We start from the raw sequence: 24450 nt of genomic DNA, 5'->3' as shown, positions 1-24450 counted from the left end.
AAACAAAAATTTGAAGAAACATGTACAGGGTATATTGAGGACAATGGAAGTTCTTGAAAGAAGCAGGGAGAATAATTAAAGATATTGCTTAAATCAATACCTGAGAGTCTTAAATGAGAAGCTTAAATATTTAGACTGCTGTATGCAACAGATGTACCTTAGAGTTCAGAGTAGGAGAATAGTATAAGAAAATACTCGGAAGATATAGATAAGTGCCATTAAAGATAAAATTAAACAGGGAGAAGTAGCAAGGAGGTGCCTTAATATTGGTATCCTATATAATAAAAGAAAAACATGCAAATTAACCATCCCTCTGCTATGCTCAAGAAACACCCACAAGCCATGCCCACCAGCCAATGAGGATTGAGTATGCAAATTAACCCAACAAAGATTGTGGATAATTTGCATACACAGAGCAGAGTGGGAGAGCTGGCAGCTTGGGGGGACGTGGCCCCCTCGGTCGCTCCTTTGGTCTCTCCCTTAGGGGGATGTGGCTCTCTCGGTCACTGGACAGAGAGCAGAGCAGGAGAGCTGGAGGCTTGGAGGGATGTGGCTCCCTTGGTCAGGGAAAACCCAGAGCATCGGGAGCACCAGGAATTCTGGGAATCATAGTTCTGGTGGCAGCCCCTGGACTGGAAGCAGAAGCCCAGAGGGAGGGGAGCACCAGGAATGCTGGGAATCATAGTTCTGGTGGCAGACGGATCTCCTAGAAACTAGAGCAAAGTGAGCCTAGAGCAAGTTACTGTTGCGGTTGGAGATGGAGGGAAAGCAAAGGTGAGAGACATAAGTAAAATCAGAGTGTCTAGGACAAATTAAAGGAAGATATCCTAAAACTTCCAGGAAATCTCCACCAATGGAGCAAAGAAAAAAAATGCCTCTATTATTCTGTGAGCAACAAACCAAACTGGGCTGGGGGTCTCAGATAATTCGCTCATATAATTGCAAAGACAGACAGAAACTCCCAGATTGGAGAGGGCTCCCTGAGGGCTCCCAGATTGGAGAGGGTGCAGGTTGGGCTGAGGGACCCTCCCTCCACCCCCCAACTCCCCACCCAGTGCACAAATCTTCATGCACCGGGCCCCTAGTCTAAGTATAAACTGGAATGACCTAAAATGAAATATTGACGCACAAGAAGAAAAGAAAGAAAAGAAGAGAAAAGAAAAGAAGAGAAAAGAAAAGAAGAGAAGAGAAGAGAAGAGAAGAGAAGAGAAGAGAAGAGAAGAGAAGAGAAGAGAAAAGAAAAGAAAAGAAAAGAAAAGAAAAGAAAAGAAAAGAAAAGAAAAGAAAAAAGAAAAGAAAAGAAAAGGAAAAAAAGAAAAGAAAAAAAAAGAAAAGAAGAAAAGGAAAGGAAAGGAAAGAAAAGAAAAGAAATGTCATAGAGAAAATCACAAAACCAAAAGCCTGAGTGGTTATGCAATGTTAAATATGAGAGTATATGACAAGTAAAATATATTAAAATACGATATTTACCTTGCTGGAAGCATCATAAGTGTAATTGTAGTGAGTCTGCATTGGTTGATTATTTTCTTTCACTGTAACTCCTATAACATTGTCTGTGAGCCCCAGGATTTTAATAGTCTCAAATGCTAAAGCAGTTCCTTCTTGGTATGATGAGTGTGTGCAGCTGATATCTAATTTGTTCTGCAAAAAATATATATATATGTAATATTCTATACTAAATAGAAGGTCTTTGGATACATAATGAAATAACAATGCAATTATGAAATAGGAAGAGAACCAATCATCTATCCTTCCATTCCCACCAGCTCTCCATGTCCAAGTAGCATATATAAATATGCCCATTAGTAACTCTTCAATTTTTTGTAAACATTTATTATCAAAGATTACAACTAATATATAACCTTTCTACTCCAGCCCAAATGTTAAAGAACAACTTAGTTTGGGATAAAAAATAATATATAAAGAAACTCAATACCTACAAGAAATATTGCTATTAATTATTGAAAATGTAACCTTGTCCATAGATTATTTTTTTTCATCCTCACTTTAAATCCATGACAACTATTGCTATGACTGATATATAAAAACATATTCAGGTAAGTTGAGATTATTTTTCTATAGCATGTTTCTTAAACCGGACATAATACTTTAAAAAGTCTGAAAATATCTATGCTTCAATTCATCATCATTAAATTACTGATTACATTTAAATATTTTAAAATGTAAGCTAACATTTTATTTATAATTTAACAATTTAATTTCAGAATTTATTTCATTTTTTTCCATTGAAATCTGGATGTCAATGTAAAAATATTTCAAAAAATCCATAATAAAGACATAACCCAGACTTAAATATGGTATATATTTAACTGTATCCAAGGAGAATGCTTACATTGGAAACAGAAAATTTGTAAAAAATGTAGATGCCATTTTCTATGGTATCTGAAATAGAAAAAAATAAGTTATTAGATCACATTGTAATGTTAACATTTCTTCTCTATTTTTACAATTATACAACAGAAGAATTTTGGCCCTGGATGGTATGACCCAGAAGGTCACAGGTTTGATTCCCAGTCAAGGTCATGTATCTGGGTTGCAGGTTCAATCCCAATCAGACTGTGTGCAGGAGGCAACAAATCCATGTTTCTCTTTCTCTCCCTCCCTCTGTCCTACTCTCTAAAAATCAATGGGTGGGGATTAACAAAAGAAACAAAAAAGAACTTTGAAAAAAATACTATTTATTAATAAAGCAAATTTTCCATTTAAATTAAGGCTTTTTATTTACCTCTAAATAGAGTAATCCCAGTAGTATAGTTTCCAGTAAATAAAGGTAGTGAGTGCACATTTGTTTAGTTCAATTTTTTAAAGACTGCTGAAATGTTTATGGAAATTCAGAGAAAACAAAACTTCTAATAAAAATTAAAAATTTTTATCAATATTTTTCTTTAACGGAGAAACAAAATTATGAGCAAACTTTTTTCAAAGAAACAGAGTAAAAATATAAAGGGGATCCTAGGATTTATACAATTCTCTCAATAACATTAATTTACTTATAATTTGAATCCTAGGGAATAAAATTAGAATCAGAACCTGAATTTAAGGTCATTTTGTTGTTTGTATGTTTACTTACAAGTTAATTATTTATAAAACTGTGATTTTATCTTTTGAAAGCACATAATTATATAGATATCATCTTTAGTTGACTGATTCAATCATACCTTCATATTTTCATTTATCTTCTATGTAAAGGTAGATTACCAATATCAAGTTTTACAAGTAGAAAAGATAAATATATTTGGGATATTTATATCATTAAAGAAACAAAGATAATCTTAAAATCAAGTTCCACGTGCTAACAGCAGAGGTATTTTCTCAACAACATTTTTTATTGACATTTACAAATAATTTAGTTTGCTGGAGTCCACTTTTATGCCATTTCTATGTAGTAAATGCTTGGCACCTATTTTCATTGTCCATTGACATAATTAGGTATTTGAAAGAATTGGTTCTTTATTCTCTTGGTTTATTGAATTCTCAAGTTTGGACTCATGAAATAAAATTAAAGACACAATAAGTGAAATAAATTGTGAACCATTTGTATAGTAACATTCTTACAAAATAATTTGACACCTTTAAATATATTTCTCTTTGTTTTTACAGTAATAAAATTTTATTTTTAATCACTGGAATCATGTACGACAGTTGAAAATTTGATGTGGTTTGTACGTGTGGATTTAACTAGTTTAATTAAGAAGAATGATCTAATGAACTCTCTACACTTGTCAAAGACAGTTACACCGATCCAATAGACCAGACTCGATATTGCAATTAAAATACAATTTAAATAACAATGTTAAATTTCATAAAGTGACATAGACCCTAAAATAGATTAAAAACAGGAGTTAAAAATTAAAACATGTGACAGTTTTGAAGTGAATGCAATTTTACATTAATAAAGTCAAAATTGTCCGTCATCAGAATGAGCATTTAAAAGTATATCTTCTTGACTGGACAGCGTGGTTCAGTGGTTGAGCATTGACCTATGAACTAGGAGGTCATGGCTCAATTCCTGGTCAGGACACATTCCTGAGTTATGGGCTGGATCCCTAGTGGGGAGCATGAATATGGCCGTCTATCCATGATTCTCTCTCATCATTGATATTTCTATTTCTCTTTCTCTTTCCCTTCCTCTCTGAAATCAGTAATAAAAAAAGAAGCATATCCCCTTTGAAACTTACCTTTAGTTTCTCCATCATCCCAGAAAAAGTCTCCTTTTGCTGTGTTACCTTCATCTAATGCAACTATAAGTCCTAGAGGGTTCTTTCGGCTGTTAAGTAAATTTGTAAGCATATATGATTAAAAATAAATTATAATATTAAAAGTTCCTCTAAATATGTCCATTTCAAACTAATGGATTTGTATGAATTCCACATTCAGATGAGAAGATGTTAATAAAATTCATGTCTATGCTCATTAATAATTTTTAATGATGAGATAATTTGTAAGATTATAAAATAAATTAAAGGAATGAATATAATAAATACAGAATTTCTTGGAAGCTAAGACACCAGCACTTCAGAAATAGTATATTTCAATTAGAATTAAATATATCTTATGAATGCTTACTACATCACATATTTGTCACATTTCAGTTAATCACAAATTGCAATGTATCAAGGCTACATCTTATATACAAAGTAATGAAAAGCCTAACATTTGTAAGCACTTAATGAGATCTCTAATAATCTTAGAAAGGAAGCTAATTCTAGTATAAGTAAATATCATTTTAGGTTTTTAACCTAAAATAATACCCTGAAGCTATATGGTTTAGGCAAATACTCTATACAGACTATCTTCCTTCCAGCATACACTCACCAAAATGTATGTTTCTCTTGTATAATACAGCTTCAAAATATAATCCATTGTTCTGAGAACAGTTATAATATTAAAGTAAGCCATTCTAGAATGCCAAAATAATGAAATTACTATTACATTCACTCACTCATTAATTTGTTCCTTTAACAAATGTTTAGAGAAAATAGAAAGCCAGCTTATTAGGGGCCAGATACTATTATTTGTCTGGGCACTAAAGTAGTCAAAAGTCAAGTCTTTGCCTTCATGGAATTGTAGACTAGAAGAGTAAACACACTACATACACAAAGACATAAGTAATATAATTCCAGATATTTTTAATGTTATGAAAAAATACCTCAGGGTAAGGAATTGCAGAATATGAGGAAATATGTGAATTTAATATGATGCCTTCTGTGTCCTCATATCCTGAATGAATGCTGCAAGATGAAGCACCTGAATTTTCAAGTTTCTTATTTTTTTCTAAATATTTCTGGGTTTTACTCTTACTAACAATTTAGTTTCTATTTTGTTCTTTATCTAAACAGAACTATCCACCTTATTTATCAACTTAAAAGTAAAACACTATAGCAGTATAAAAAGTATTGTGACATTTAGGTATTAGAAACCCAAATATTTAAAAACTGATACTTTTATCAAATATAGAATTTACTTTAACATTTCATATTTTATATGAATCATTAATTAACTTTACTTTGTAGAATTAATTATACATATTCTATAAAGAATGCCAATGCATCTTTAGCACAGAAAATAAAATTCCAATATATTTATGTCTATTTTTAAAATTAATAAATTTGTATCAATTCTTCTTTTTATAACCATGATGGTTGGTAAGAATTTCCTCCATATGTCAAACTTCTTCTGATGAATAACTAAACATTAATCTTAGATTCTTAAAAATTATGAAATATTAAAAGAAATTATAGTTTAGATTTTAGTTTATAATTCTTCATGTTACCTTGCAGTTGTGGTCACAGCAGGTTGCTGAATGGGGATAATATAACCTCCTCTAATATGTAATCCTATTTTGTCTCTTGGAAGATACATATTAACACGCTGTTTCCTCCATGGTCTTTTTACACCCTAATATTTGGAAGTAAAGAAGATTTTTTGTTAGTAGTATAGACTTTATACCCCATTTTACAAGTATCAAAATTTACATGTAGAGATAATTTTTAGTATGAGTGATTAATGTCATCCAAGTAAATATTGTTTTCTAACTTTTAAAGAAAACACTTTTTGTTTCAGTTTACTGAGCAAAGTAGGGGGAAAATTGGTTCATTTTCTCAACAACAACAAAAAAAGACACGATAAAAAAAAACATAGAAAAATCTATTTCTCTGCTACAATAATTAACAATAATCTTAAGTACCTCTATTTTATTCTTTGTTTTAAAGTTAACTATGTTTCTAAAAATGATTTTTTAAAATCAGTGTTTCTATAAAAATAAAGGATCTACCTAACAAATATAAATAATATGCAAAATAACGCCTTTTAAAAGAAACACTTTTCAAAATGTCTTGTTTATTTAAATAAATCGAATGTGTGTATGAATGTTGCTGTTATCTTTTTAGGGTTGAAATAAAAATCTTTCTTAAATGTAGCATATAAAAACAAATATTTAAGATTAGGTCAATACTCATTCTTCTGGCAATGAGATAAATATACAAAATAGAAACTGTATTAAAATGTCATCACTCTTCTAAAATTACTCCAGACCTTATATTTTCACAATTTGAAAATAATATAACTCTTTATATAAAAAATAGAACTTCATATAAATCATGTGCAACATATACTTGTTCACTTACAATGAAATGCACAAATTTTACACATTATTTAAATTTGAAATTATTCATTTTCTATAACAATAACAAAAATACTGCAAATAGATAAGGTACATGTTTGGACTTAAGTTTCCATGTAAAGATGTTCCACAATATAATACTTGTGAGTCTATTATGATATTAAGGTTACTTACAGTTTCATAATCATACCAAGTAGCATCAGGGATGTATGCACTCACTGTCTCTGCTCCCTACAATAAAGCAAGATAAATTTTATATGTGTATACAGCATAACAATATGTATGTAGTTTGTAAGTTTACTTACAACTTAGTAAAATTTAAATATCTATGTCTACTTAAATGAGAGTTCATTATCATTAGTACTAGAATCCTGATGCACGAAATTCGTGAAAGGGCCTCAACCCTCACAGCCATGGCGGCTGCCTCAGCCCTCGCAGCCCCGGCTTCGTCCTGAAGGACGTCTGGAAGGTCGTTTGGCTGTCTGGTCTAATTAGCATATTACACTTTTATTATTATAAATAAGATCTGATTTTGAGTCTATAAATAAAGCTTTCTTTTTCAGAAGTAAAGTATGCAATTTTATTCTTCCCAGTTATACATTATGTATTTTAAAAGCATAAATCTAGTTAATATTTTTATAATTTTTCAAAATGTCTTTCACATTTTAGAATTTAATATGACATTTATTAGGTTGAAACACTCTATTGAGTATTACTTATTATGAAGATGTTTTGTAGTTTAGTGTAGATTTGGTTATAAAATATCCCTTTAAGCAATAAATTTATTAATTTTAAAACCTACCTGCTTCAAGACTGGGGTAATCAGTAATGAGGGGCCCCATAGGAACTGAGTGTCCTCAATCCAGCTATTTGTATCCTGATAAAACCTAAGAACAATGACAATGTTTATAACATAATGATAAAACATGAGTTTATCCAAATTCCTTAATTGGTTTACTTTACAGTTTTTCCATGGGAAAGATTATTAGCTTAATTTTACTTGCTTCATATGTCATTTTGAATCTATATATTTTTACATGCTGATGCTGGAGAGAGAAGAAAGGAAGGGAGAGAGGAAAGAAAGGTGGTGGAAGAAATTAGTGTATCTGGAATTTAAAAAAAATCTATCATATATAATAAGATTTTTTATCTGTAATAACTATTCTGTTTAATTCATTTTCTCCTATAAGTTCATAAAGTATCAGAAATCTTTATATTCTACATTTTTCCCTTTAATTTTTTTTATTATTAACTTCCATTTTTACTGGGATTTGAAATGATCTTTAGTCATTTCTTGAGAAAAGGTCTTGCCTTGGTGAAGATATACAAAGATAAGTACAATTCATTGTTGTTGCTGTTTCCCTATCCGCACCCCCCCCCCACTATATTACATTTTTTCTATATTTAGGTGATTTTCACAATATATAAATGATATGTTTTCAATAATTCTATATTTAATCTTGCTTACTGAAATAATTTCCCTAGTATATTCTCTATACTTTCTCTACATTTTCTAAATTATATTCAAGACTCACATTTCTCCATTAATCTTGTCCAAAACACCATTCTACTATCATTCTACAGTTCATCAAATCATTTATACGAATGTAAAAATAAGGAGTAGTAATCTTCTTGACATCCCGATCTATCTCCATCAATTTATTAATATATGAGCAAGTATAATTTTAAAGATAAAAGTTCTTGAACATTGTACTCACTCATGAAGAAATGGCCTTGCTACTGTTTCTCCAAACGTATGGGCTTTATAAAAAAGAGTATAAAGAAAAGGTAATAAAGTGTAACGAATATTCAAATAGTGCCTTGATGAATTAACCAAAAGAGAATTTTGTCCAAAAAATGCTGGGTCTTGATGCTATGGGATAAAAAGAGAAACTGAAATAAGAAAGCTAAAATATGAATAAAAATTAATATAGAAGCATATAATCTATTTTTGAAAAGAAAATTGTATACATTTTAGCTTGCTCATAAAAAGATGAAATTACTCCTATTTCATCATCAAAGTATATGAACATTTCTAGTTTCTATTTGGATATTTTTTAATTAAACTTTATTTTAAAGTAGATTTTTCTCACTTAAATACACAAAAAGAAAATAAAAATACATTTTAAGAAGGAATTTTTCCACTGATATTATTTGTGGTAGATTGACTTATTGGATCACATTTTCATGCTTTGTTGTATCCACACCTTTGCTATGTAACACTGTGGCCCATACCATTAACGGGGGAGTACACACTTCCCCACTGCTTGGCTTCATCCTCAGCTATGTGACACACTCTGGGCCATGTGAAGCATTCAAGTGAAGGTTTAAAATGTGCTTCCTGAGGACTTGCTGCCTGGAGCCTGACCATCGCCTTCGAATACTAAGCCTAGGTAGTCTGATGTCCCGGGGATTCAAGAAACAGAACTACCTGGCCATTTGCAGACTTGCAACCTGTAGGAGAGGCTCTCCGCAGAGCCTGAGCTAGGTCAGTTGATGCTCAGCCAAGGTACAATGATGTGCTCAAACCTGCTTACATCTCCTGCTTTATGGGTAACAGAGTTAACTAAGGGTACCAGCTACTGCCTCCCTGGATTCGGCATCATGTTTCTTACCCCGAAACCAAATTTTCCTTTGGCTGCTCCCAGCTCATCAATTAGAATGGTGAGAATACTATTCAAGCCCATTTCTGAGAGATACATGATTCTTCTAATGCTCACCTCTCCCTTGAGGATGTGACATGGGACTGACTGAAATGCTTTCAAATTAGGAACCCTAGAACCCAACATGACTCTCCCTATCAACCCCCCTGTCTCGGCTTCATCGCACCAGGTTCAGGTCTAATTGTGATCTGAAGGCTCTCTCCACATTCCCCTGCTCCCTTCCCTTTATCCCACACTAGTATCTCCCAAGAAACACAAATTTCTTGAAAGCACGATTTTGATAGACTAGAAAGTGACTTCTCCCCAATGTATACCTTTTACTTCTGTTCTATTATGCCTCCTTCCAGGTTAAATTCTGAATTGTTGTACACCTTCTCAAACAGAATTAAGGCCCTATATGTAATCAGTATGTGAACTGCAAATACGTTTTTAACCACCACACATTTAAGTGACTCAGTGGTTTACCCTACTTTCCCCATTCCCTCTGAAAAATATGTCCATGGGAGCCCACAGCATGAAATCTCAGAGTTGGTAGAATAGCTCAGCATGTCCTGCACTTATGCTCCCACCAGCTCAGATCCATGTTTTTAAAAGCATTAGTTTTATTTATCCCAATATGTCATTCCAGTTTTGTTTATTATAGGACTCTGGACTCAAACTGCTTTGCAAGTGACTTTAATTTTTTGTTGTTGTTGTTTCTTTAATGAAACAAAACCTGGAAATCCTTAATAGTATACTAGAGGCCCAGTGCACGAAATTTGTGCAAGGGTAGGCCTTTCTTCCCCTGGCTGCTGACACTGGCTTCCCTCTGTCACCCAGGACCTGGGCTTCCCTTGCAACCCCAACTTTGTCCAGAAGATTGCCTGGAAGGGCGTCCAGAAGGATGTCTGGTCTAATTAGCATATTATGCTTTTATTACTATAGGTTATACATTTTATGAAAGAAAAATTACATGGAACTTGTTAGAATCCAAGAATCTAGACTGAAAAATATTTGGCTTTAATTTAAACATTTGTGATTTAAAACACTCATATATGCTTTAGGTTTAAATAAAATATTTATATAGTGACTACATTATGTTTCATAATTTCTTTATTTGACCATTTTTATATAAAAATACATATAGGCCTTGAGAAGAGGACTTCTAACTCTTGGTCATGAATTATGCTACAAGCTTTCATACCATATTTTGTATAGCTATCAATTTAAGGACTTTGCTAACAGTAGGATTATGTTTTATTTCAAAACAGGGAAAGCAAGAGGAATTTACCTCATATCCATCAGCATTATGGTTTCTGGAAAATGGATAGAATGCCCCAAGTTGCATCCATCTTCTGCAGAGCTCTTCTGTGGTATCCACCACAAATCCACAGATATCTGCTCCGACCTAGACAACAAACATATCTATCACTTGTCATGTAAAAATTCTCAAATATGCCAGAATAACACACTTTTGGCCTCAATGTATTAATTTGCATGACTTATAATCATTTCATTCCACTGTCTTCATATATTTTCCTTTAACCAAGCTTCTATATTTGGCATTTTTGTTACACACTTACATCTAATTGCATTATTCTTTTTCTTCATTGTCTCTTTTTACTTCTATATTTAATTTAAATTTTATTTGCTTCATTGTCTCTTTATACATTCACTTTTAACATTTACTCCTGGTTAATATTTATTAATTGGTTACTAAAATAAATAACTAATCTCAAAATACATTCTACCATTCGTTATGTTTTCTTTGCTTTTGAACAAAACTTTCCATAGATGGGTCTTTTTTATTCAAATGTTCAGTTATCTTTGTACTTTGACTTGTTATTTTTTTTTCCCTCTAGAGACTTTAGATTTATGACACTAACATTTTTTTTACTTTTATTACCTATGTCTTTCTGTAGGCTTATTCTGTTTTTATTCTTTCATTTTCTTAATTTATGAACTTGACTCAATATTCAGCCTTTTCCAAAAAAATTATCGTTATTGTTGAAAGTATTACAGATGTCCCCTTTTTTTCCTATTGACTCCCTTCACCCCAAAACCCCCTCCCAGGCCTTCACCACACTATTATCTGTGCCCATGGGCTATGCATATATACATACAAGTTCCCTGGTTACTCTCTCCTCTCCCACCCCCAATCCCAGCCTTCCCTCTGAGATTCATCAGTCTGTTCTATGCAACTATGTCTCTGGATCTATTTTGATCATCAGTTTATTTTGTTCATTAGGTTCCACATAGGAGTGAGATCAAGTGATACTCATCTAACTGGCATATTTTGCTTAGCATAATACTCTTCAGGTCCATCCATGCTGTCTCAAAGGGTAAGAGATCTTTCCTTTTTATAGCTGCGTAGTATTCCGTGGTGTAAATGTACCAAAGCTTTTTTTATCCACTCATCTACTGATCAGCACTTGGGCTGTTTCCAGATCTTAGCTATTGTAAATTGTGCTGCTATGAACATAGGGGTGAATATATTCTTTCTGATTGGTGTTTTTGATTTATTAGGATATATTCCTAGAAGTGGGATCACTGGGTCAAATGGGAGTTCCATTTTTAGTTTTTTGAGGAAACTCCATACTGTTTTCCACAGTGGCTGCACCAGTCAGTGTTCCCATCAGCAGTGTATTAGGGTTCACTTTTCTCCACATCCTCGCCAGCACTTGTTGTTTGTTGATGTGTTTTCGATAGTCATTCTGACAGGTGTAAGATGATACCTCTTTGTTGTTTTGATTTGCATCTCTCAGGTGATTAGTGACTTTGAGCATGTTTTTATGTTTCTTGGACTTCTGTATGTCCACTTTGGAGAAGTATCTATTATTCAGCCTTTTTTTTGTTTTGAGTCTAAGCATTTAATACTATATGTTTTTACTCTAAATGTCAACTTAGCTAATGTCTCACCATTATGATATAAATACAATTATTAGCATTCAATTTTGGTGTCTCTATCCATTTTTCTTCCTCTTATTTTTGACTCATAAATAATTTGATAATGTGTTTTTTAATTTCCAAAATCAAGATTCTGTGTGTGTTTTTGTTATTATTATTTGATAGGTTCTTTGTTTTTATTTTGTTCAGTGCATATAAAAGAAAAAAATAAATAAATCCTATAGTATCCTAATGTATTTATTTTGTTGTGTAGTGGACCTCATTAGTGTTTAAATGAACATTATATACTTTTTTAATATAAAGAGACTTACAAAATGTCTATGTTTAAAATTTCTTTGCTTAAACACTTTTAAAAATCTCTGTCCTTATCTTTTTTAAATAGAGAGAAAAGCTTTACTTTTTAACCTGAACTAACAAGTATTTTAATATATTTAGCCTTCTGACATTTACTTTTATTTGGATTTTTCTCTACTATCTTATCTGGTGCTTTACAATTATCATATAAACCTTTATATGCTTTAGGTTGATATTTGTTTCATGAATTTATTTTGATTTGATTGAATTTTGTTTATTCCATGTTCCTGAATGTTATAAACATTACTTATATCCCTATTTTTTTTAAAAATTCCCTAAGACTAGAGGTTTAATTTTCTGTAACATACTTTTAATCATTGTAGTGAAAATCATTAAGACAATAATATTACAAAATAATATTACAACATTAAGTGTAATTCACAGCTTTGATGAATAGCATTGCGTGAAACTGCTTACCAATGGCATTCCAAACAAACCGAACTCCAGCATGCCTGTGATGGACCATTCCATTTGCTCCCATGAAGCTGTGTTGTCTCCTAACCAATGTGCAGCATGGACTCCAGTTCCAGCAAAAGTGGACCGCGTCAGAATAAAGCTTCTCTTGTTAGGAAAAACTTTTTGCACAGCTCTACAAATAAAATCCAATTATTAAATAAGGTTTTTGCCCTGGCTGGTTTGGCTCAGTGGATAGAGAGTTGCCTGATTACTGGAGGGTGCCAGGTTCTATTCCCTTCAAAGGACATGCCCGGGGTTGCAGGCGCTATCCTCAGTAAGAGGCGTGGAGGAGGGGGCAGCCCATCAATGATTCTCTCTCACCATGAATGTTTCTATCTCTCTCTGTCCCTTCCTCTCTGAAATCAATAAAATATATTTTAAATACATAAATAAATGAGATTTTAAAAAATAATACTGATATTTGAAGTTCTGAGGTCTCAATTTCAAATATATGTGTTACATAGAGTTTCTAGAGCCACACCAGAATATTTGCAACTATTTTATCAATGTTTATTCCAATTTATATTTAGTTATCAATACTATTTAAATGCACTCTGTTCAAACACAGACAAAAATATTCTAGAAATGATTCTGATTTTAATCACTTCCTTTATCAAATTAAATAAAAACACGTGCTTTTTTATTCACTCAACATTTGTTTTTGTAATATATAGTTTAAAATCATTGAAAATTTTTAATATAAAATGTATAAATCTGAACTTTAACTCGATACATATTTTTGTGTTACAATGATTTTAATTAATGTTTGCATTTTCAAATAACAGCAAACAATGTTGGGATAAAATGTACATATTTGAGAAGTATTTTATTTTGTTTGTTTCCAGAAGTTCACCATTCACAACTACTAGAATTATTCATCTCATCTCTGTTGGTACCTTAGTATTAATGGCAAATTTTTATTTTTATAAATGGGAAATAATCAGGAAAAGATACAAAAGTTTAATTTAGTATATAAAATTCTCCAGACTATCTTAGTAAAATTATAATAGAATTCTCAGCTGTTTTTTCTATATTATTAGCTTTAAAATACTGATCTATAATGTTTTTTCTTTCTACACTCATTTATGTAATGCAATATGTAATGTTTTACTGGGTTTAAAAGGTAAAGAAACAAACACTGAGAAGACATTGTATAAAAAATTTCATATCATGGTATGATTTAGACCAAATAAACATGAGTTTGAATTAAAACCAAATTGTAGTTATTTAATTATATAAAAATTAAAAATTGCCCTGGCCTGTGTTTTCAGTGGTTAGAGTGTTGACCTAGAGACCAAAGAGTAGTGGGTTTGACTCCTGGTCAAGGGCACATAGCTACCTGGGTCGCAGGCTTGATCCTCAGCCTCAGTCAGGGTGCCTGTGGGAGGCAACCAATTGTTTCTCTTTCACATATATGTGTTTTTTATATATATATTTGAGAGAGAGGGGAAGGGAGAGGGATAGGGAAACAGAAACATCGATGAGAGAGAAATACCGATGAGCTGTCTCCTACTTCTCCCCTACTGGGAATTGAGCACACAACCAAGGTATGTGCCCTGGCTGGGAATCAAAGCAGTGACCTCTTGGTTCATAGGTTGACGCTCAATGGGAAAAATATCCTCAGGTGAGGATAAAAAAAAAACAAAAAAACTTTGTTGAGACTAGGATCTAGGTTTTATTGACTATTGCATTATAGGTCTTTATACAATGCTTGAAAAATAGTAGGCAATAAAGAGAAGATGTCCCCTTCCTTTGTTTTGTATCATTTTTTGTTTTTTATACATAAGTAACACTCTACATTAGAAAATTCTTTTTTAGGAGATACTGCATAGAAAATTACATTTTAATTGAAAACCCTGGTTTTGAAAAATAGTTAAAGACTTGCTCTAGAAGAGCCATCCTTCCAGGCCAATTGTGAAGTTCATGCTTAGAACACAATTATATTCAGAGAAGCAAACTCAATCAAAATTTTGAAGGATACTTTAACTCTAAAATCAAAGAGAATCACAGTTAAATACATACACCATATTATTCTTGATAACTAAGTTCCAAATTCATGAATAATACTAAAAGAACTGATGCTTTTAATATATTAATTTCTCTATCATGAAAATATTATTTTTCTTACATGTGTGCTATTTTCCAACTCTATTAGTAAAGTATCAAGTATATTCTAGACAATAAATAGGAAAGAAGTTTCTGAATGGAATTGCACTTACTTCTCTGTAGCTATAGCCATGCTGTATCCATAGAGGCTGTGAACATCATACTGTTTTCCCCAGGTCTGCACAGCATCCATGCAAATTGTTTTGGAATACATGAGTTTGTCAAGAATATCTAGGAGAAAATATATAAGAAACATTTTCTACAAATTCTTTGCTATTTTAAATTCTATAATAAGATATTTTTGCTCTTAAGGTATATTTTAATCTTTATAATTCTTAAATGATATGTAATGCCATATTCATTTAAAAAAAAACACACAATAAAAATGAGAATTTAATTTCTAACTAGGTTCCACATTCCACTCATTTGCACTTTCACTAACACTCTGCTTCCTAACTACAATAGTAAATAAATTCAAGGAAAAAATAACCTTTAACGTGTATGTATAGAAATATATACATTTAAATTGTATATCAAATATCTATATATCCATTTGAAAGCTTTATAGTATAATCGTTAACTTAAATATGATCTAATTCTATACATGTAGACTTGTCACACAATTACAAACCATTCAAATTTTTGTTTTTTTATTGTACTTTAATTTGCTGGCATATATGATGTTGCAATAATTATTGTCATCTTTCTTCAGTCCTTGTAGCAATTTATTCCATTAAGAGCACATTTTTCTCTTTGGTTATTTATTTTATCCAAATTAAATTATAAAAAAAAGTTTTTAGAATATGTGAGATGTAACTATTCTCATCAAGCACATTCTGATAACTGCACAGACTTATAGTAAAGTGTTCATGAAAAAAATCAGTCACTTCAATTATGATTTCAAACAAATTTTGTTTCTTTTTATTAATTACTTAATCACCAGCAAATAAAAATTAATCAACATGCTATATCAAAATTTAAAATCATTTTCTTTTATTTAGGCATACATATTTTTGCCAAAAGTAAAACAAAAACAAAAATATCAATTTCAGGGTCTCAAATTTTACCAAACTTTTTGATTTAGGAATATATATGCTAGAATTTACCAGTCGACAGTTAATGCTAAGTAGATAACCAAGTGAAATTTACCAGGAGTAAAAGGTGGATAATTCCATTTGTTGTCATTGCATCCTTTTGTTGAACCTTGAACAAAGCTGGAAACTTCATTCATGTCCTAAATGGATATAAATTGAGGAATAGCAGACTTGAAGTAATAATAAATCATATAAACCTAAATTATTTGCAATTTTTTTTAAACCTAAGGCACACACATTGTTTTGCTTTTAGGAGATAAATATAAGCTTCCAAGCTAAAGACAAATTTGCTTATCTATACTCTCTGCTTGATTCTACCTTGGGTCTGAACAAGTCATTATACTGAGAAAAATAATAACATTTGCTTTTGTGTGAATGTAGATAACAAATAGCAGAGGTATCTTTGATTGAGGAATTGTATATGAGCAAAATGTAGTTCATTTACCTAGTGTTAATTTTACATATAAAGTATAAATTACAAGTACTAAGCAACTGCCTTTTCTAAATAATTGTATCACTCTTTTCACTGTGAGTCTATCATTGTACACATTTTTAGCACATTTATTTATTCAACATAGCTTGTTCATTTCAGCTGGCATATATCTAGTTTTTAGGATGTGCATTGCTAGCAACCAGGCAGGACATGCTTTGGCCAGAACTTCTATTCTCCCATGAGAGAATAAAAGTGAACAATGGCAAATAGCATTTTAGTATCCTAATAAAAAGGGTTAGGACCTTACTGAGTCCCTGGAAGGGTGTCTGGGAACCCTGGGGCTAGGAGACCACATTATGAGAACCAATGGCCTAAACATATCTTGGAGACAGGGTTGTGAGTTACTGTGTTTACTGATTCTCTTGCCATGGAAACCTAGTCCCTAAACTTATCTTGCTACTTACTAGGGGTTTTGTTTTGTTTTGTTTTTGTTTGTTTGTTTTTACCATAACCAGTTAAGTAAAGTCTTTAGACTAAAAAAGATAAGAGAGCCCTATCCAGTTTTGATCAGTGGTTAGAGCTTTGGCCTGTGAACTGAAGGTCCCTGGTCCGATTGCAGGCTCAATCCCCAGCCCTGGTCAGGGCACATATGGGAGGCAACCATTGATGTGTCTCTCTCACATCGGTGTCTCTGTCTCTGTCTCTCCCTCTCCCTTCTACTCCCTAAAAATCAATGGAAGAATATCCTGGGGTGTGGATTAACAAAACAAACAAAAACATAAGAGATTTTAATCATACACCACACTACACATCCTCAAGAAATACAAGCCAGAGAAAGATAAATATCCCATAATCTCACTCATTTGTGGAATATAAAGGACAACATAAACTGATGAACAAAAACAGATCCAGAGACAGAGAAGCATCGATCAGACCATCAAATCTCAGAGAGAAGGTAGGGGTGAGTTGGGGTAAGGGGGAGAGATCAGCCAAAGGACTTGTATGCATGCATATAAGCCTAACCAATGGACACAGATACCAGGGGGGTGAGGGCATGAGTGGGGGTGGGTGGGGAGTGATGGAGGGAATATGTAATACCTTAATCAATAAACATTAAATAAATAAACAAATAAATAAATAAAAGAAATACATATTTCTTTTTCCTTCTCTGTTAATTGCACTGAAGTACTTCTATACAGATTGAGACAAAGTAGGGTTATAGTTGTGAGTATGCAAAACACAGAGTATTTTATTATATTATTATTTATTAATTATTGCATTATTTTCCATATGAACAACTGTAAACCTGTTTTTGCCCCACCTTGTACATATTTGAGCCTTATTCCCCACATCTCTTGTCTCTACTCTTAAAAAGGCATCTCGCTTAATCAAGTGTCTAATTTTGCTTTCCTCAGAAATATGTTCGCTTTGTTACTCTTCCCTTCTCCCATCCATATCATACCCACATGTAATTAATGTGAAAAATTAAGGGTACTGAAAAGAATACATTTATCATTGTGAATCAGATTTTTAAAAGTAAATGTTTTCTTTTTTCCAAATATTTTTCTTAACAACAAAGAAGGAAAGTTATGTAGTTATTCTAAAATATATATTGGAGTTATTTTATTAAATTACTTGAACTATTATGTTCAATTTTTTTCTATGAAAATTTAGCTCACATAATTTTTCAAAGTGATTTCAATATTTAAACTTATAGTTTAAAAAATTAGCACGGTATCTAAATTATATATCTAGCAAATTACAAAACTATTTTAAAATTTGACTTAAAGTCAGTTAAATGACACTTATTTTTACTGTATATTCATTCTTTCAGAAAAAAATAATGCAAAGAGAATTAAGAAATTAAAAAAAAACTTAATAGGATTTGGCATTCATTCCAATAAGAACTTCCCACTCTTTATACATAGTATAATTAATTCAGTGATATTTAGTGAGGTTTGAAATCATTTTAATTATTATGTTATGTTGTTATATTTGAAGCATTAGTCAAAATGCTTCTATGTTAGCATCAGAAAGACTGCCTTTCTCTGATGCTCTTCCTCCTCCCATTCCGTTTCTTTGGAGTTGTATCAGGTATTTCAGTCTTGAAAGGTTGTAGGAAAGGGAGTATTCTCTCTTTCCACAGTACAGCCATCTTCTCTCTCACTATTCTTAAAGTACCATTTATATGCTAACTCCATTCTAGTAAACTCAAATTGTTTCCTAAGCAAGCGAGAAAAGGGAATGAAGGAACTTTCAATTTAAATTAAATAATATAATTGAAAACAAAACTCAAGAGCAGATGCATTTTTTTTAATTTCTACCAGCAGCTAGGTATTATCATCATGATCTCACAGGTTTTTTGTCTAATAACTAAAGCCTCTCCATCTCATTCTATTACTGTCATCGAAATCCTGATGATTATGCTTATCCTGTTACTCAATTTCATGTTGTCAGCGGAAAACATGGTTTTCCTATCTTTATATGACCCACAAAATACCTGATATATTCATGGTGCAAGATAAAGACTTGTTATCTAACAAATTGTTTGAATTAATAAATAAATGATTAACTAAAATAGTGACTGAATGAGTATTAAAGACTTTAAATAAATAGAAATATTATGGACCTAAACAGTCAAAGAAAAGATAGCTATCCCCAGGAATCTCATTATCTCTCCTCTAAAATTCTGGACTATTGCAATGTCTTTGAACAAAATCTCTGATGTTTTTTCTCTGTTCAGATTTATTATCCTTTTTTTCTGAAATAAAGATTTTTAGGCTCACCAAATAGTTTCATTCCCAAATGCAGCTATAATTCCCATAACCAAAAATACTAAATCGTTTACTATCATACAGTATTATTCTATAAAACATACCTAGCAGCAGGCTATCAATATCTACAGATAGAAAACTTCATCCAAGGAAACTTTTAAAGATTTGTGTTTTATGTAATAAATATTACATTAAAATCAGATATCTAGGATTTTGTTTGCTGTTGTTGTTTATATTGAGGTAAAACACTTAATGTATAGCCAATTTTGACTTGTTCTATACTATAACTTACTAAAAAATGTTTTTAAAGGGTAAGGGCTTATTTAGGTTTATATTACTGCAATTGCTGACTACTGTAGACAATACATTTTTTGGATTTGTACTAATATCGGATTATTATCAAATCTTGTTAAGTGCTTTTTCAACAATAACTTATTAGTCATAAATATACAACACCTCAGTAATAGAAATGAAATGTATTCTATAAAGTCTATTACTAAAGATTAACAAAATCTCTATTTTCAGCTTTTAGTTTTTATTCTTGTCTAACTCGTGAGCACAACAGGTATAATACTTATACATTCTAAAAGTTATTATAAGACCTTTTAATTTTATGTTCATACAGTATAAAATGTATCTTGTCAACTTGATAATTATATGATAGAAGAAGAATTATATTATTTGTCCAAAATCACTGGCTTAATATAGCTACTTACAATCCAAAGTCCATCATATTTCACTTCTTGATGGAAAATGCTGCATTCATTTGCCCACCACTCTATGCAGCTTGGATTAGTGAAATCAGGGTATACTGATAATCCTGGCCATACCTAGAAGAATAGACCATTTACATATATACATACATTTTTTAAATAAATAAATGAGAATTCAAAATAATTGAGCACAAGAATTATTAGTCATAATGTTGTAACCCATGCCCAATCTATATTTATAATAATCTCAGGCCTACTTTAAAACGCATTCAACAGAAAGTAAATTAAAAAAAGAAAGAGTGAGAACATGAAGCATTGATGAAGAGAAAAATAGGAGAAAATGGGATGGATGAGGTTATTTTGTCTGCAGCTTAATTTAATTCTTAGCATCCTAGTAGGTTAGGTTAAAAAATAAAAATCATATAATATATTCATTGTCTGATAAAATAAAGTATATTATTAAGTCCAAAAGCAATGGCTTCCCAAAAATTCAAGGGAAAAACTATATATATAATTTCAATTTAACAAATGCATATATGACACTTATGTGCTGGGCAATGATTTAAGAATTTTTATTACTATTAACTCATTTATTCTTCCCTAGAACTTTGGGGAACCGGTACTATTTTTATCATCATTTTACAGATGAAGTAGGTTCTATAATTAAACCCATTTTATATACAAGAGAAGTGGTGAGCAGATAAGTTAAATAAGTTGTTCATGGTCATATCACTAATAAATGGCAGAGAACTTCAAACCCAGGCACTCTCATGTCAAAGTCCATGGTATTAAACTCTACACTTACTATATTGCTTTTTATGATTTATGTTTCTTTGAATTATTATACTTATTACTTAAAATAATGATGTTGGGCTAGATGAATTAAATTTCAAATAAATTGGGATGGATAATATTGTTTTATATGTAAACTATGCATATGGGTTATGTGATCTGTGCATATCCAACAGAACAGGTCTTAACAAAATGTATTATGTGACTTATTAATAGGCTTTGTAAGTAGGAAATTCCCCTCCCTCAAATTCATTTTTTCACTTATAAATTCTGAAATTTAATCATGTTTTCCTCATTATTTTATTGTGAAGATTAAATGTAAACCATAAAACTTAGTACACAATATATAAGTACTCAACTTATATATGCCTTCTTTTATAGGGAGGAAGTTCAATTTTGCTTTCTGGTGGAGTACAGAATTAATTGAAGAAGACTTGTAACAGAAATTTTCACTTTGATAAGTGAGATAAAAAGTGATGGTTAAGATACTCTTTGGTATTTTAAATAATGCGATAATAAATATGCTTTTTTATAATTTCACAATTGATCTTGTTTTATTCTTTTGGTTAAATTATGGAAGTGGAATTACCAAGTCAATATACATAGATATTATTGGTTTTGATATGTCTTATGAAGTTGTCTCCAAAAGAATATTTATCCTTGTTAAAATTTTGCACTTTGAAGCTAGGCAGTTTCCTGACTCTGCTCTTAATTGCTCTGTGATATTAGAAACGTTACTTCACTTCTCTCAAATTCATGTTTTCACCTATAAATTAAGAATTCTAATCATAACCATCTCATTTTACTGTGAGGGTTAAATATAAACTATAAAACTTATTACACAGCCTATAAGTACTCAATTTATATATGCATTTTACATAGTTATCAGAATTTTGTAATATACATTATCATATTTTTATCTTTAGTTTTAATTTTGTATAGCGCTGAAAATTATCAGTCTTATAGTCATCTCTTTAGTTTTAGAGATGATTGGAATATTTACTCTGTCTAAAATACCTCTACACAATTAAAATATCAAATCTAGACTTGAAAGTGAATACACATACATGTGTACACACCAAACCTTTGTCACTGCACCATAGAAAATCTGACCAACACAACATTAATAATTATTATAATTTACCTCTCCGATAATAGTTGTAGTCCCATCTGAGTCATTCACCCAAACTTTTTGTTCATTTCCCCTCTCATAGGTGGCATACTTTGATCCATCTGCACGCTTACTGATGGCGATTCCGGGGTCCTAATAATAGAAGAATTAGCAAAGATCACCAAGGAGCAAAATGTGTCTTTGGACACAGAGGCTAAAATCATCTACACCCTAATTTTCCCAATTACTATGCACAGGGAAGAAGAAGAATAGGAAAAGGAGGATTCATTTGAAACATGGCATTGGGAGAGAGTTCTATGGTTAGGTTGGATCACCATAAATACAAACAAGTGGACCCTAGAGCAAATTAAGCCTGAAATGTCACTGATGGCAAACATGACAAAACTGAAGCTGTCCACCCGCCATCACATCATGAGAAGGCAGGGTTCTTCTGGAAAGACAATAATGCTGGGAAAAATAGGAGGCAACAAGAAAAGAGGAAGAGCAATTATGATATAGATCGACTCCAGAAAAGAAGCCAAAGGCATGTGCTAGGCATGCACTACAGGAGCTGAGCAGGGCTGTTGAGGAAAGGACTGTGTGGACATCACTCATTCATAGGGTTGTCAGAAGTCAGAGCTGATTCAGTGGTGCATAACAGATACAATAATAGAAAAAAAGAAATGATAGAAAATCTATTAACTGATTAGAGTGTAAATAGTAAAATTGTATTGATAAATAGTCATTACCAAAATGATGACATATTTCTGTCCATGATCATGCAAATCTTGAACAAATTCAGGGAGCCCTTTATATGCAACTTTATCATAAGTAAAGTCTTTCTTGTCTTCCATATAGTCAATATCAGTGACCTGTGTATCCTAAAGATTAGCAGAGTATGTATCAATAAATAGTCCTGAAATAACTGTACCATACTTCAATTTTTAAGTCCAAAAAACTTGTATTATAAAAATAATATTTTTAAAAAGTAAATGAACATAGGCCCCTTTTACTTCACTAATGATGTAATGGTATTTATATATAATATAAGTATTTCTAATTCTAGATTACAAAAGCATTATGATTATTCACATTTGTTTCAGTGATAACTAAATATGCATTATATAATGTGATTAATTGTATAAAAACCCTACACATTACATAAACTATTATATTAAAAAGTATGTAAGCTTTAAGAAATAAAGCCTACTAAAACACTAAATATAATTTTGTCCACAGTTAAACGTGTATTTTGTTATAGTATTATTTATTACCACATCTCAAAATTTCACATAGGACTGGGCATTATCTATGGTAATAAAATGTACTTTATCATTAAAAGGCAACTTAATAATCCATATGCATCTATATAATTATCCTGACAATTTCCTACATGTATGATTATGTGACACTATTTAATGTGGTATACATTCCCCAAACACTTTATCCCACTTACAAATGGTATGCCAGCTTCCCGATTTCTTTTTACCACTTCTTTCACTACATCAAGTGATTTATAATTCCATTTACTCAGCTGGAATCCAAGGCTCCAATACGCTGGCATTGCCGGTCGCCCAATGAGCTTAAAGTAATTAGACATTTAATTAGTTCCAATAAAGAGATTTAGAATCTAATATTAATATGCTTCTTACTCTATTATATCTCTAGCATTCATTTAAGTTTAATTACATATTTCAAACAAGTATATTTTCAAATGTGTCTTAGGTATTCTATTAGAATTCTGTTCCGAAACACTTAAAAATGGCTTTGTAACTTTTCTGTTTATTTTGTGTTGGAAGATTAGAAAGTTAGTACTTAAAATAGCATTTGCAAAGATATATTTTGCTCAGCATGTAAAATAAAAGAGGAGAATACATTAATAGCATGAAAGAGATATGAGAAAAAATAAACTGTCCAACCACACTCTCACTTCCTTTAGCAACAAAATGACTGAATGATTCAATAAATGAATATTCATCATGGTAGAAAAAAAGATGTTTAAAAGTACACAATTTCTATTTCCTTACATTTTGGCACTTATTTCTCTCCTAGTTTTCAAATATATTAATAAAATATATGTTATACAAGCCTCCACTCAGTTATCTTATAAAGGTGTTTATCTCATTCACATGTGGGCCTTGGCTTCTCTCCAAAGAGGCCAAATGGAGACACTTCTTCCATTGCCTTGGTAGCCCAAGTAGGTTCGTCGTATGCCCACAACAGACTATCAGTGTCTTAATCACAGTAACAGAGAACATGATTTTGCACGTGAAAAGATGGGTGTAACTCCTATTACTTCATTTTCACTAAAACTATTTGGTTATATTAAGACAAACAGTCTTATTTGAAATAATGAATATTCTTTGGTTTTGGTTTGTGTGTGTGTGTGTGTGTATATATATATATATATATACACACACACACA

General features: G+C 31.5%; 1 protein-coding gene across 1 annotated transcript in view; it reads right to left on the bottom strand.

The window, feature by feature from the left end:
• SI (sucrase-isomaltase) overlaps positions 1-24450 on the bottom strand; it is an 82164-nt gene that overhangs the window by 40009 nt on the left and 17705 nt on the right. The window contains exons 9-23 of the mRNA XM_023753914.1: positions 23482-23607; positions 22775-22906; positions 22059-22178; positions 20126-20239; positions 16258-16342; positions 15222-15339; positions 12964-13135; positions 10577-10693; positions 8362-8516; positions 7446-7530; positions 6818-6874; positions 5795-5919; positions 4200-4288; positions 2354-2403; positions 1471-1641 (exon numbers count right to left, since the gene is read on the bottom strand). Of these exons, the coding sequence (XP_023609682.1) occupies positions 1471-1641; positions 2354-2403; positions 4200-4288; positions 5795-5919; positions 6818-6874; positions 7446-7530; positions 8362-8516; positions 10577-10693; positions 12964-13135; positions 15222-15339; positions 16258-16342; positions 20126-20239; positions 22059-22178; positions 22775-22906; positions 23482-23607 (1716 nt within the window). The remainder of the gene's footprint in view (positions 1-1470; positions 1642-2353; positions 2404-4199; positions 4289-5794; positions 5920-6817; positions 6875-7445; positions 7531-8361; positions 8517-10576; positions 10694-12963; positions 13136-15221; positions 15340-16257; positions 16343-20125; positions 20240-22058; positions 22179-22774; positions 22907-23481; positions 23608-24450) is intronic.

Source organism: Myotis lucifugus, unplaced genomic scaffold (assembly GCF_000147115.1).
Source record: "Myotis lucifugus unplaced genomic scaffold, Myoluc2.0 scaffold_53, whole genome shotgun sequence".
Lineage (NCBI taxonomy): Eukaryota > Metazoa > Chordata > Mammalia > Chiroptera > Vespertilionidae > Myotis > Myotis lucifugus.
Note: the sequence above shows the minus strand (reverse complement) of the source record. Positions and strands in the feature narration are given on the sequence as shown.